The 13,927-nt window shown below is 48.1% G+C and overlaps 1 protein-coding gene and 1 long non-coding RNA gene across 2 annotated transcripts; both read right to left on the bottom strand.

Annotated features, from left to right (window-relative positions):
* Nucleotides 1–1,031: 1,031 nt before the first annotated feature.
* Nucleotides 1,032–5,157, bottom strand: LOC140190032 (uncharacterized). The gene is made up of 2 exons (XR_011883527.1): nt 4,975–5,157; nt 1,032–1,504 (listed from the first exon to the last, which is right to left on the bottom strand). It is a non-coding gene; the product is annotated as an uncharacterized lncRNA (long non-coding RNA).
* Nucleotides 5,158–7,562: 2,405 nt separating this feature from the next.
* marcksl1b (MARCKS-like 1b) lies at nt 7,563–10,150 on the bottom strand. Its single transcript, XM_072246437.1, has 2 exons — nt 9,985–10,150; nt 7,563–9,057 (listed from the first exon to the last, which is right to left on the bottom strand). Exons 1-2 carry the CDS (start codon nt 10,039–10,041, stop codon nt 8,482–8,484), a joined length of 633 nt encoding a protein of 210 aa, XP_072102538.1. The 5' UTR covers nt 10,042–10,150; the 3' UTR covers nt 7,563–8,481.
* Between the last annotated feature and the right edge of the window lie 3,777 nt (nt 10,151–13,927).

Below are 13,927 nucleotides of genomic sequence, written 5' to 3'. Positions count from 1 at the left end.
TCTTTGGGCTGTGTTGGTAGTACTCTATCTGTGCCCCTCTCTGCATGTACCGGTGTATCTGTGTATGTGTGTTACAGGGAAGCAGTTTCGCAGCTACAGTCAGACAGAAGACACTGATTACCATTTAACTATTTATTTACAGACAGTAAAACATTCAACCAGACAAGTACTTATCTATACCACTCTGTTGCAAAAGCATTAACACTAAACAATCAGTAACACTTCAAACTCAACAAGTCTCCCCAATTTACACAACTACAAAACTAAAACATTCAGCAGAAGCTTTCTAAATGTGCGAGAGTGGGCCCTCTTATATCTGCAGCATACTTTCCCACTGGTGGTTCAGCACTGGTTGTAACCTCAATGTGACAAGGAGCCCCTGGAGACAAAGGGAAAGCCAGCAAGTCTCTGGCATTTGCTATTCTTACACCCCTGAGGTTCCTGGAACTGGACACTGGTGTCGTGGTGCATAAGGCCACCAAAGGGAGAGAGCCGCTGCATCCCTCCAAGGGTAATCAATGACCAGCACTGCGGAAGCAACTTAAGATGGCAAGTAAACTAATCCCACACATTACAACTTGCGACAAATACAGCTAATCTTTATAAAGTCGATTCCAGGATTGAAAGGTTTGTCATAGGAGGAGTGTTTGATGGCTCTGGGCTTGCACTCACCGGAATTCAGAAAGGGGGGACCTCATTGAAATCTATTGAACATTGGAAGGCCTGGACAGAGTGGATGTGGAGATGATGTTTCCTGTGGCAGAGGCAGACTGAGAGCAGAAGAGGACACAGCCTCAGAATAGAGGAATGTCCATTTAGAATGAGATGAGGAGGGATTTCCTTAGCCAGAGAATGGAGAATCTGTGGAATTTGTTGCCACAGGAGGCTGTGGAGTCTGAGTTGTTGAGTTTCTTCAAGGCAGAGGTTGATAGATTCTTGATCGTTCATGGTGGGATACGGGGAGAAGGCAGGAGATTGGGGCTGAGAGGGAAATGGATCAGCCATGATGAAATGGCAGAGCAGACCACATCTTATAGATAGATACTTTATTCATCCCAAAGGAAATTACAGTGTCACAGTAGCATTATAAGTGCACAGATACAAATATTAGGGAAGTAACAAGAATAATGCAACAGGCAACGCAATAGCAAACCAACAATTTACAAGACAATAGTGCAAACATCCATGATCAATCGGCTGAACAGTCACATGTGTAAACATCAATAACCAAACTGAAATAAATGTGAACGTATGAACAGACTCAGTAATTACCAACAGAACATGGAACAGGAAAGATCATTGAATGGATGTTGTGCAGGGACGGTCAGGGTGCCACACTTGAGTGGGTTTTGTTGAGAAGCTGGATAGCTACAGGGAAGAATCTTCGGAGAAGGTGTGTAGTCCTGGTGGTGACAGGCCTGCAGAGACTCCCTGATGGCAATTTGGTGCTAGGGTGGGTGGGTGGGTGGAGTCAGCAGTCATTTTTCCAGCTCTGTTCTTCACTCTGGCGATGAACAAGCCTTTTAATGTCAGAACATAGAACATGGAAAACCTACAGCACAATACAGGCTCTTCAGCCCACAAAGCTGGGCTGAACATGTCCCTACCTTAGAACTGCCTAGGCTTACCCATAGTCCTCTATTTTTCTAAGCTCCATGTACCTATCCAGGAGTCTCTTAAAAGACCCTATCGTTCCCGCCTCCACCAACGTCGCCGTCAGCCCATTCCATGCACTCACCACTCTGCGTAAAAAACTTACCTCTGACATCTCCTCTGTACCTGCTTCCAAGCACCTTAAAACTATGCCCTCTCATGCTAGCCATTTCAGCCCTGGGAAAAAGCCTCTGACTATCCACACGATCAATGCCTCTCATCATCTTATACACCTCTATCAGGTCACCTCTCATCCTCCATCGCTCCGAGGAGAAAAGGCCAAGTTCACTCAACCTATTCTCATAAGGTACACTCCCCAATCCAGGCAACATCCTTGGAAATCTCCTCTGCACCCTTTCTATGGTTTCCACGTCCTTCCTGTAGTGAGGCAACCAGAATTGAGCACAGTACTCCAAGTGGGGTCTGACCAGGGTCCTATATAGCTGTAACATTACCTCTTGGCTCTTAAACTCAATCCCACGATTGATGAAGGCCAATGCACTGTATGCCTTCTTAACCACAGAGTCAACCTGCACAGCAGCTTTGAGTGTCCTATGGACTCGGACCCCAAGATCCCTCTGATCCTCCACACTGCCAAGAGTCTTACCATTAATACTACATTCTGCCATCATATTTGACCTACCAAAAAGAACCACCTCACACTTAACTGGGTTGAACTCCATCTACCACTTCTCAGCCCAATTTTGCATCCTATCAATGTCCTGCTGTAACCTCTGACAGCCCTCCACACTATCCACAACACCCCCAACCTTTGTGTCATCAGCAAATTTACTAACCCGTCCCTCCACTTCCTCATCCAGGTCATTTATAAAAATCACGAAGAGTAGGGGCCCCAGAGCAGATCCCTGAGGCACTCCACTGGTCACTGACCTCCATGCAGAATATGATCCATCTACAACCACTCTTTGCCTCTGTGGGCAAGCCAGTTCTGGATTGACAAAGCATTGTCCCCTTGGATCCCATGCCTCCTTACTTTCTCAATAAGCCTTGCATGGGGTACCTTATCAAATGCCTTGCTGAAATCCATATACACTACATCTACGGCTCTACCTTCATCAATGTGTTTAGTCACATCCTCAAAAAATTCAATTAGGCTCGTAAGGCATGACTTGCCCTTGACAAAGCCATGCTGACTATTCCTAATCATATTATGCCTTTCCAAATGTTCATAAATCCTGCCTCTCAGGATCTTCTCCATCAACTTGCCAACCACTGAAGTAAGACTCACTGGTCTATAATTTCCTGGGCTACCTCTACTCCCTTTCTTGAATAAGGGAGCAACATCCGCAACCCTCCAATCCTCCAGAACCTCTCCCGTCCTCATTGATGACGCAAAGATCATTGGCAGAAGCTGACAGCCAACGAGTGGACCACTCCCTGCAATTGACGGTGAGAGGGCTGTGCGTGCAATGGAGCTGCCTGAATCTACAACGCTTTGCCATTCGCTCCATTGGAGCCTCCATAATAAATGTCCACTGTACATCTGTAAAACTTTGCCAGAATCTTTTGCGACATACCAAATGTTCTCAAACTCCTAATGAAGTGTACACAAGAGATTTTGGAAATCCAGAGTAATACAAAAAATTAGGAACTCAGCAGGCCAGGGGCCTTCTTCCCCCTTCCTTTCCAGTCCTGATGAAGGGTCTCAGCCCGAAATGTCAATGGGCTCAATCCTCTCCATAGATGCTGCCTGACCTGCTGAGTTCCTCCAGCATTTTGTGTATCTTCTTCACTAGCATCATCTGCAAACTCACTAATTGTTCCATTTACATTCTCATCTAAATGATCTACATAATGAGTACAGAGGTCCCAATACTGACCCCTGGGGCACCCCACTAAGGAAACAGACCTTCAGCGATCACCATCTGCTTCCCATTATCGAGCCAGTTCTCAATCCACCTCACTGCTCCCCATTGAATCCCATGTGACAATTTTCCAAATGAGTGTGCTATGCAGGACCTTGATAAAGTCTGTCTAGACAACATCTACTACTCTACCTTCATCTACCCTCTTAGTTACTTTTCAAAAAAAATTCCCAAGATATTCATCAGACATGATCTCCAACCCACAAAGCCATGCTGACTATTCCTGATCAGGTGTTGACTATCCAAGTGATAATCGACCTTGTCCGTCAGTATGCTCAAGATGAGATTGTGGTGCCTCCCCAGTCTGAACAAAAACAGATATTTACAATGCATCTGGTACACACAGCTGATTTTTTTTTAAATCTCATTTTTCCATACAGGTGTCTTTGGTAGTCCATACCACTCAAAAGGTCATTGGCAAGTCAGGTGTAGGGTTATTCAACTCCACAACGGCCCTCGGAGAGAAGCTACTTTTCAGTCTTACTGTCTTGGCTAGGGTATTTCTGTATCTCCTACCAGATGGCAGGAGATTGAACATTCAGTGTCTGGAATGGAATGGGTCTTTATTGGTGCAAGGATTGAGAGTTGGAGATTGTCTCCAGGTACGGTAGTTGGGTCCTAATGATGTGCTGAGCTGTCCTAAGCACCCGGTGGAGTGGTCTGTGATCTGTCTTGCTGCAGCTACAGTCCCACACTGTCATTCGATTTGTCACTATGCTCTCTATCTTGTTCCAAGACCTCACTACTTCCTACCCTCATTTGATTGGCTTCTACACTCAGTAAACACCACTAAGAAACAGACATTGAAAATTGCAGCCTTCTCCTGTGGATCCACATATAGACAGCCCTGATGATCTTTTAAAGGACCTGATCTCTTCCTTTTACTGTTAATACAACCTCTTGGAATTATCTTTAACCTTACATTCCAAATCCATCTCGTCCCCTCTTTGATCTCCCGATTTCCCTCTTAAGCTTATTATATTTGTTTTTTTTAGCATTCGTATTCAGTTGCCTAAACTCAATGCCCAAGCACACCGCAAAAATGATTTTGTTAGACAATACTTGTGTGAGATGTACAATAAAGGTAGTGCGGTTAGTGACTGCAAATCAGGTTCCCTCCCGAAAATAACGTTGAAGTGCTGCTTCTGAACGCGTGAGGGCGCTGCAGACCACTATTTGAATTCCTCCAGCATTTTGTTGCTTTGTGATTTTCCCGTTTAGTTTTAGAGTTGCTGCCCAAACTGTCCATTGTCCCAGAATGAAACAATTAAATGCAGGTTAAATGGTTTGGCGGAAACATTAACACAGAGTGTCTACAGAAGGTGCGAAGTGAGCGAGCTAACGTTCTTTGTTATGTCGCCAACATGCCAGTATTTTGTTTACAGTCCGTTCTGCCTCTACCTCGTTATGACCACGCACCTTACCGTTTACCTACCTGCATCGCACACCCTCTGTAGCTGTTACACTTTATTCCGCATTCTTTTGTTGTTTTACCCCGTTCCACCTCAACACACGGCGAATTATCTGATCTATATGAACAATATGCAAGACAAGTTCTTCACTGTACCCCGGTGCGTGTGACAATAAGAAACCAATTCTAGGAACTGATTAAGGATCTGAATTACCTGCAAGCGAAGAAACTCAGCGCCAAGGAGCTGCTTTGTGAAGGGCAGTTATTGTTCTACTGGTAAACGCAATCGAATGGCGGACAGTGAGCGACTAGCAAAAGTGCTTTCGTTGGAGTTCGTAACTAGGGAACTTCTTCCTTCCAAAACTGCATTTTGTACGGATCAACACTCCAGTGGAAAGATGACTTGTGACGACGTATCAGGCTCTCAAATACACAGGTGACAAATCGACTTCCCCAGGTAAGCGTAAAATAACGATTCTGTGGAAACTCCATCCAATTGCCAAAAAAATTCCAAGGGTCTGCGACTCGACCTCCCCTCAGCACGTCAGGCTCCGTCTCCAGGGAGAAAAACGCATCGCCAGGCATTGAAAATCACGGTAGAATCGTTTAATTCGTGGGGACCTTTTTTTTCGCGTGGACGCTGTTATTTATCCCTCCCCCCTTCTTCACTCCAGGCAAGCGACATGTTCCTTGTTGCTCCAACCGCTGGGGTAAGGTGATGTCCTTCACCGAGCCCGTGGCAGCCCCAGGCGGCGCGACAGGCTCAAACAGCGGCTGGGGGAGATGCAGCAATTTCCCCAGCTGTTAGCTCGGAGTGCATTTACAAAACCTGGACAGGATGCCCAGGGGGACGTGACAGCTTGCAGAGGAGGAGAGCAGCTGGGTCAGATTACACTTCCATGTGTGACTAAGGGAGGGGCAGTACGGAGAACCTCTCCCCATTGGAATATTCCCTGGTTACTTGGGCCGTTCTCCTCAATCACCATCACTGGTTACCTGGACATCACCTGTATTCCGTACCGTGGGATCTCGCTGTGAACAGATTACCCCGTGTTTTCCCCCCTTTTGCATTTCAGCTGTATTGTGCCGTTTAAACAAACCACATGTGAAAGGCAGTTTTTCCTCGGTTCCACTGCGGGAGGCTCCAGTGACCTGAGGCGGCCCGGTGTCACAGCGCAGGGCGAAACAGGGTCTGCAGATTCTGAGTGGCGTTAAAGGCGACGATAATGGACATTGTTCTTGTCAATTGGGATTTAATTCTCGGAATTAAAACGGGGGCTGCTGTAAACGGGGGTCAGTGGCCGTGGAGAAAATATCTCAGTGGTCTTTGGGCAGCTCAGTACTGGAGGGCGATTGTCCTAAATCCAGCCACCCGCCAGCACTGGGTGAAATGTGCGCCGACCCTCTCCTCCCCACCCCACGTCCACTTACTGAATTACATTGAGCAGCTGACCCCTACAGCATCAAATCGATTTCCGTGGAGAAAGAGCTGTTTTACTGACGCAGGTTCTGTATCAGGCTCCTGGATAGTTTCACTCACCTTAACCCGGAATTGATTCCACAGCCTCCGGACTCGCTTGCAGAGACTCTACAACTCAGGTTCTCAGTAATTTTTTAAAATTTTGTTTTTCTTACAATTGTTGTTTGCCTTTGGGTATGGTTTTTTTCATAGATTCCATCGTATTTATTTTCTTGTAAATACCCACAAGAAAATCAATCTCTGGGTAGTATATGGTAGCATACATAACTTTGAAAACAAATTTCACTTTGAACACCAACAGCCATTAACATTTCTTCCACCTTGCCAGTTGTAACTACCCAATCCAATGGTCATTAGCTGTAGGACACTGTGGCAGAAAGGAGCCAAGCCCATCACTTTGACCTACTGCAGTCCTCTGGCAGACAAAACACGGTCCAGCAATGCCTCTGGTCCATCCTAAAATGGCCCCTTGTCACCTCTACTTGACTAGTGACCAGAAACCAGTCACTCCAAAGTCCTTCAGATGGTGAATCGAGTTCTTGCTGACATCGCATCAGCCAGAGATGAAATAGGCATGGTGTACGAATCTTTCACTCTTTAAATAGTTCACTTCTCTGGACAAGAAGAAAAAGGGTGCTCTCTTCAGAGGTTAGTTACATAATCGGAATCAATCGCAGACACTAAGATGTCACCAATCTGATGAGGGAAGAATTAACTCCATTGTAGGCGAGGTTCTATACAACTCATTCCAATGCAGATTAGCAGCAGTTCAGTCCTTGGTCTGGGAATCACATCACAGGCAGGTCAAAGCGCAATTGGTGATGGAACATGTCCTCTCACTCTAGTTACAAGATGGCAGTTCACCAGTAAAACGGCATCCTTCCCGAGGTTTTATCCAGCAATTTTGCCATAAGGAAATGTAGCAAAAGTACGAGAGACTATCTGCACATTTCCAGGGTCATCAGCTGGAAGCTCTTCGTTCCTGTAAGTGTATTCCAGTTGTAAGAGAACCCATCAAACCACCAGCAGCACAAGGGAATGCCACAGGACTTATTGATCTGTGCCACCAAACTTTCACTAAACAATCCAGCAAGTGCCCTTTTAGCTATGAAGAGAATCCAATCATTGTCAATAATTTCCATCTAGTTTATTGATAATAAGACTAAAACTGTACAATTACTACACTGTTGAAAGAGACAATGAAACAGAGGAAATCTATTTAACAAAAATTCAGTAAAAATTGACTACATGATGTTCGTACATTTCCTGTAAGATTTCTGCAAGTGCAGCCCGGGGAAGATGCTTACAGTGCACACTCAGCTCCGGGACAGAGATACACTTGAGAACAGTCCACAGGTGAAGTTTATTTTCCCTTTTAAAATGTTACAATAGTCAAACCACCTTAAAAGTTAGCAATAAAAAATTGCAAATCAATTTGGCCAAAGTTTTATTTACAGGACGAAACAGCAAAAAAAAACCATCACATTTAAAGTTTTTGCACCTCCTCCCCTCAGAATAAAAACCAACAGGTACACTGAATGCTTAATTTTTGACAGTGTTGTAGTCCAGACTTAAAACTACAAACTAGGAGCTTCAATCAAAAAAAAACTGCAGTTTTTTTCCCCCCTAAAAAAAGCACGAAATGTCTGAAATCAGTAACGGGGAGGAATGACCTGGCAGGAGAGGACACTCCGGGGCGTCAGTCAAATGCAGGTCCAGTTAGATGCCAGAGTTCACAGATCACAGGACGATGCCACGTGTAGACAGTGGAAGGAATAGAGGCAACTCCTCCTGGCTTTCTTCATTAGATGTGATACTAAAATCCCAAAAACGGAGGGAAAAGGGGATATTTATTGCACCCAAGCTGTTCCCAGGAAGATGCGTGTTAGACAAGCCAGTGTCGGAAAAGGCAAAACATAAAGTAATACTGAGACAATACGAACAGATCTATCAACAGGAGGTGTAGGTGGTGGGGTAGCCCACAGCTTTAAGGGGCAATTGGTTTAGGGAGTGGGCAACGTGGCAGATCACAGTTTGTAAACAATTCTGCTTCACTCTTCCTTTTGCTCGGCCGTGGAGCTGCTGGGCGCCTCGCTCTCCGCCGCCGCCGCCTTCGTGGTCTCCTCCGTTGCCTCCTGCTTGTCGGCTTCCCCTGACCTCTCGGCCTGCTCCTCCTTGGCTGGGGCTGCCTCTGTACTCGGAGCCTCGCTGTTAGTTTTGGTTTCCTGCCCCGCATGCCCCTCGTCCTGAACCTCGCCGGCGACCGGCTCCTTCACCTTCCCGCTGGCCGCGTTAGCATCCTCGGCTGGTTTGGCGTCAGTCTTTTCCTCGCTCGGGCTGCCTTCAGCTGACTCGCCTTTCTTTGTTTTCTTAAAGGTCATTTTACCCAGTTTAAACGACTTGAACGACAGCGTCTTTTTCTTCTTCTTTTTGGGAGTCTCCGTGTGCTCCGACTTGGCAGCCTCCCCTTCGGCGGGCGGCGCCGGCTCGATGGCATCGCCCGAACCCTCAGCCGCTTCGTTCACCGGCTCGGCAGCGGCACTGCCTTCTCCGGGAGTAGCCGAGGCCATCTCGCCATCCGCCTTCGTCGGAGATACGTCCCCGTTCGTTTTAACGTGCCCGTTCTCCTGCAACGGCATGCGGCAGCACATTAGCGGAGCGTGAGAGCGCAGCGGGCGAGAATCCCCACCACCCCGCCGCCCCGCTCCCCACACAGCCCGGGCAACAGGTGCAGCAGCCAGCCTCCTGCACACCGAAGGGCCGGCAAATCGGAGGGTTTGGGGATGCGGTTCCCTGCATCTCTCCCCAAATCCCGGTAAAGTGCGCTGGACGGGAGGCAAGAATTCGCGGTGGCTGCCCAAGGTGTGGGTACGAAGCCCAGATCCGTCTGCCCCCAAACCCGGGGAGGGGTAGGGGGCGGCCCCGCTCTCCGCGGCCAGGCGGCGCTCTCGCGCTTCGAATGAGCGGCTCTCCGGCAGAACAAAAGTAAAAAAAAATTGGGGCAGAAGCGGGTCCCGCAGCCGGGAGCTTGGGGAGGGGGTGCAGGGGTGGGCCGGGGCGTGGGGGGCTGAATGACGGGTCATCGAGTCGGGTAACCTTCCATCGAGATCGGTTTAAAATCCGACAATGGGATGGGTGGTGGGGAGTGCATTGTTTGAGCACACGGTCGCGATTCCGCAAAGACCACGGCCAGTGGCACAAAGCGACCCCAGAGACCTGCAGCCGGGACGAGGGATGGTAGTGGGGTGGGGGTGGGGGTGGGGGTGGTTGGGGGGAAGGAAATCAGTTCCATCCCAGACAACAGGGGAGCGGGGACTCAGCTCCCCTAAACCCGCTCACATCGCATCTTCAGGGGCTTGCATTACCGACACCCCGCAAACCGTCCGCAATCGTGCGCTTAACTCACAATGTATTGTCCCGTCTCTCCACCTTTGGCGGGCGGAGCCGGGACAGGGTCCCTGTGGGAGTAAAGCTGGGGTTGCGGGCGAATAGCGGTCCCACTCCCCCCGCCGGTGTGGAGCGCAGGGTCTGCCGGCTGTTAACGGGACACATACCTGTCCGCTGGACTTGCCAGGCTCCTGGGCTTTGGGTTTAGCGAGTGTGCTTCCCATGGTGGCGGCGGGCCGGGCTCCGGACACTGAACAGCGGGCTGAGCGAGCGAGCGGCCGCACCTTGCCTCGCAGCTCCGCTCCGCACTGAGCTCCGGCCGCGCCCGTACGTCCGCCTCATAAGCGGCAGCGGGCGGAGCGAGCGCGGCCAATCGGCACCGTGGGGGCGGGACCAGCGGTGAACAATGAGCCGGACCCCCTTCCTCGGGCGGGTTCAATCCCCCGGGTTACAGGCTCGTAAACCCGGGTTACAGATACAACAGCCACCCCAACCTCTCGCCACATCGGGGGTTAGGCTGGGATTGACCGATGAGCGGCCTTAGCCCGTGGGCAGGGAAAGCACAGTCCGATCCCAGAGCCCAGCCAGCGTGTCCGCACCCGCCGACCCAGGAGAAGGCGTGGTGTCCCGTCTCAGACAGTGATGGGCTCCGGGGTGGAGGTGGGGGTGGCGAGAAAGCGAGGGGGAGGAGGGTAGGAAAAGGGGAGGGGGAATTCCCGAGGGAATTGAGAGCTGGGCGAAGACATGGTTTTTACGGCCTGCCCGGCCGATGACTCTCAGTTACACCTAACTCTGCGGTTGGTGTTGGGGGATTTTCACATCAGAAATGCCCAGTGAATCAGACTGGACTTTTTCTCAACAAGCCGCTGGAAAAGTACGCGGCATACTGTCGGGTTATTCTGAGAACAACTACTCTTCCCGTCCAGCCTTTCCCTCCAATCCTGACAACATCCTGGTAAATCTTTTCTGCCGTCTTTCCAGTTTAACGGCGTCTTTCCCGTCAAAGAGTGACCGTGACAGTGTACAGTAATCCAACTGTGGCCTCACTAATGACCTTTACCACTGCAACATAATGTCCCAACTCCAACGCTCAGTGCCCTGACTCTCGAAGGCTGGCGAGCACCTGTCCACCTGTGACGCCGCTTTCAATGGAGTACTGGGGCTCCCAGGCCTCTCTGTCCCTGTACAGCCTCCGTGCCCCGTCATCCATCGTATTCTGTAACCCATGCGCTGGTTTAATGCATCAGCTCACTTTGTCTTTACTGAGATCCATTTGCCGTTCCTCAATCCACTTCCCGATCTGATCAGGTTCTTTCCGCGACACCAAGAAACCGCGGAGAGTTGCAAACACATGCTAGCCCATCTTGGAAACCAACCTATGGATTCTGTCCATGTTTCTCCCTTCCCCAGTTAAGGTACAGGAGTAGAAATAGGCCATTTGGCCCATCGAGTCTTCTCTACCATCTATCGTGACTGATTTATTATCCCTCTCCTGCCTCCTTCACATAACCTTTGACGTCCTGTCTAATCAAGAACCTATTTACCCAATGACCTGGCCTCCGCAGCCATCTGAGGCAGTAAATTCTACAGAATCACCTTCTCACAACGCCAGAACATCTTTTCCTAAATAAGCAGCCCAAACCTGCTCACAATACTGAGATCCATTTGTGGTCTGACCAATGCCTTATAAAGCCTTGGTCTTACAACCTTGCTTTTATATTCTAGTCCTCTCGAGCTGAATGCCAACATTGCATTTACCTTCCTCACCACTGCAGATTAACCTTTAGGGAATCCTCCGACTGGCGGGTGTATTCAAAGGTATTTTCAATCTCGCATTGCTGCAATCAGAAGTTCCCACCCGCTACGATTATTCCAGTGCCCAAGAAGAGCAGCGTGAGCTGCCTTAACGATATCGTCCAATGGCACTCAAATCTAGTGATGTAATGCTTTGAATGGCTAGAATCAACTCCTGCCTCGGCAAGGACTTGGACCCATGGCAATTTGCCTGTCGCCACAATAAGTCTAAGGCAGGTGGAATCTCAATGGCTCTTCACACAGCCTTAGATCACCTGGACAATACAAACACCTATGTCAGGATGCTGTTCATCGACTATAGCTCAGCATTTAACACCATCATTCCCACAATCCTGATTGATAAGTTTCAGAACCTGGGCCTCTGTGTCACCCTCTACAATTGGATCCTCGACCTCCTAACTGGAAGACCACAGTCTCTGAGGATTGATAATAATATCTCCTAGCTGAGGATCAACACTTCAGGGGTGTGTGCTTAGCCCACTGCTCTACTCTCTCTACACCCATGATGGTGTGGTTAGGCATAGCTCAAATGTCATCTATGAATCTGTTCATGATACAACCATTGTTGGCAGATTCTCAGATGGAGAAGAGAGGGTGTACTGGAGCGAGATAGTTGACTGATATTACAGCAACAACCTGGCACTCAGTGTAAGTAAGACTAAAAAGCTGATGGTGGACTTCAGGAAAGATAAGACAAAGGAACACAAACCAATCCTCGTAGAGGGATCAGAAGTGGACAATTTCAAGTTCCTGGGTGTCAAGATCTTAGAGGATGTAACCTGGTCTCAACATATTGATGCAGCTATAAAGAAGGCAAGACTGTGGCTATATTTCATTAGGAGTTTGAGGAGATCTGGTTTGTCACCTAAAACACACAAAAACTTCTACAGATGAACTGTGGAGAGCATTCTGACAGGCTGCATCACCGTCTGGTATGGGGGCTACTGCACAGGATTGAAAGAAGCTGCCGAAAGTCGTAAAGTTAGTCAGCTCCAACATTGGTACCCGCCTCCATAGTATCCAAGACATCTTCAAGGAGTGATGCCTCTGAAAGGTGGTGACCATTATTAAGGACCCCCATCACCCAGAACATGCTGTTACCATCAGGAAAGAGGTACAGAAGCCTGAAGGTACACATTCAGCGATTCAGAAACATCTGCATCGGATTTCTGAATGGACAATGAACCCATGAACACCACCTCACTTTTTTTTATTATTTCTGTTTTTGCACTATTTTAATTTAACTATTTAATATGTATTTATTTACCTACTGTAATTCATTTATTTATTTCTATATTATCATGTATTGCATTGTACTGCTGCATTGAATTAACAAATTTCATGACATATGCCCGTGATATTAAACCTAATTCTGATGAATATCTGAATTTTCATTCCATTTAGGAAATAGCCTATGCTTTTTATTCCCTCTACCAAAGTGCATGACCAGACACTTCCCTACACTATATTCCATCTGCCATTTCTTTGCCCATTCTCCCAATCTGTTTAAGTCCTTCTACAGACTGAGTGTTTTCTCAACACTACCTGCCCCTCTACCTATCTTGATATAGTCCACAAAGTCATCAATTCTGACATTCAAATCATTGACATACAACATAAAAAGAAGTCCCAACACAGATACCTGCGGCACATCTCAAGTCATCAGCAGCCAACCAGAGAAGGCTTCCTTTATTCCCCTTCTCTGCCTCCTGCAAGTCATCCATGCTAGTATCTTCCTGTAATACCATGGGCTCTTATCTCGTTTAGCAGTCTCATGTGTGACACATTGTCAGAGGCCTTCTGAATATCCAAGTAAACAACATTCACTGACTGTCCTTTCTCTGTCCTGCTTGTTATTTCCTCAAAGAATTCCACAGATTTGTCAGGCAAGAATCATCCTGTCTTTTGCCTCCCTCCTTCCTTAGAGTGGAGTAACATTTGCAATGTTCCAGTCCTCTGGAATCAGTCCAAAATCTAGTGGTTCTTGAAATATCATTACTAGTAAAAACTGCTGAGAGAATCATTGGGATCTCCCTTCCCCCTTTTGTGACATTTGCTGGGATGATTGTAGATGAAGGGCCCAAAGTATTGTTAAGGGATCCCAACCACCCATCCCACAATCTCTTTGACCCACGACCATCAGGAAGGAGGTACAGGAGCATCAGGACTAGGACTGTCAGACTGTCAGACTGGGTAACTGGGTGACAGTCTCAGACTGTGAGACTAATGACTACCCTACCACCACTGAGGTCTTGTCGCTAAGACATCGAGCTGTTTACTGTTTACCTGTCCTCT

This window comes from Mobula birostris, chromosome 29, assembly GCF_030028105.1.
Source record: "Mobula birostris isolate sMobBir1 chromosome 29, sMobBir1.hap1, whole genome shotgun sequence".
NCBI lineage: Eukaryota > Metazoa > Chordata > Chondrichthyes > Myliobatiformes > Myliobatidae > Mobula > Mobula birostris.
Note: the sequence above shows the minus strand (reverse complement) of the source record. Positions and strands in the feature narration are given on the sequence as shown.

Excerpts from the sequence above, each read along its gene's own strand:
- marcksl1b (XM_072246437.1), bottom strand. The coding sequence starts at position 10,041 with ATGGGAAGCACACTCGCTAAACCCAAAGCCCAGGAGCCTGGCAAGTCC. Across the intron at positions 9,058-9,984 it reads CTGGCAAGTCCAGCGGACAG|GAGAACGGGCACGTTAAAAC; the intron begins GTATGTGTCCCG and ends ATGCCGTTGCAG.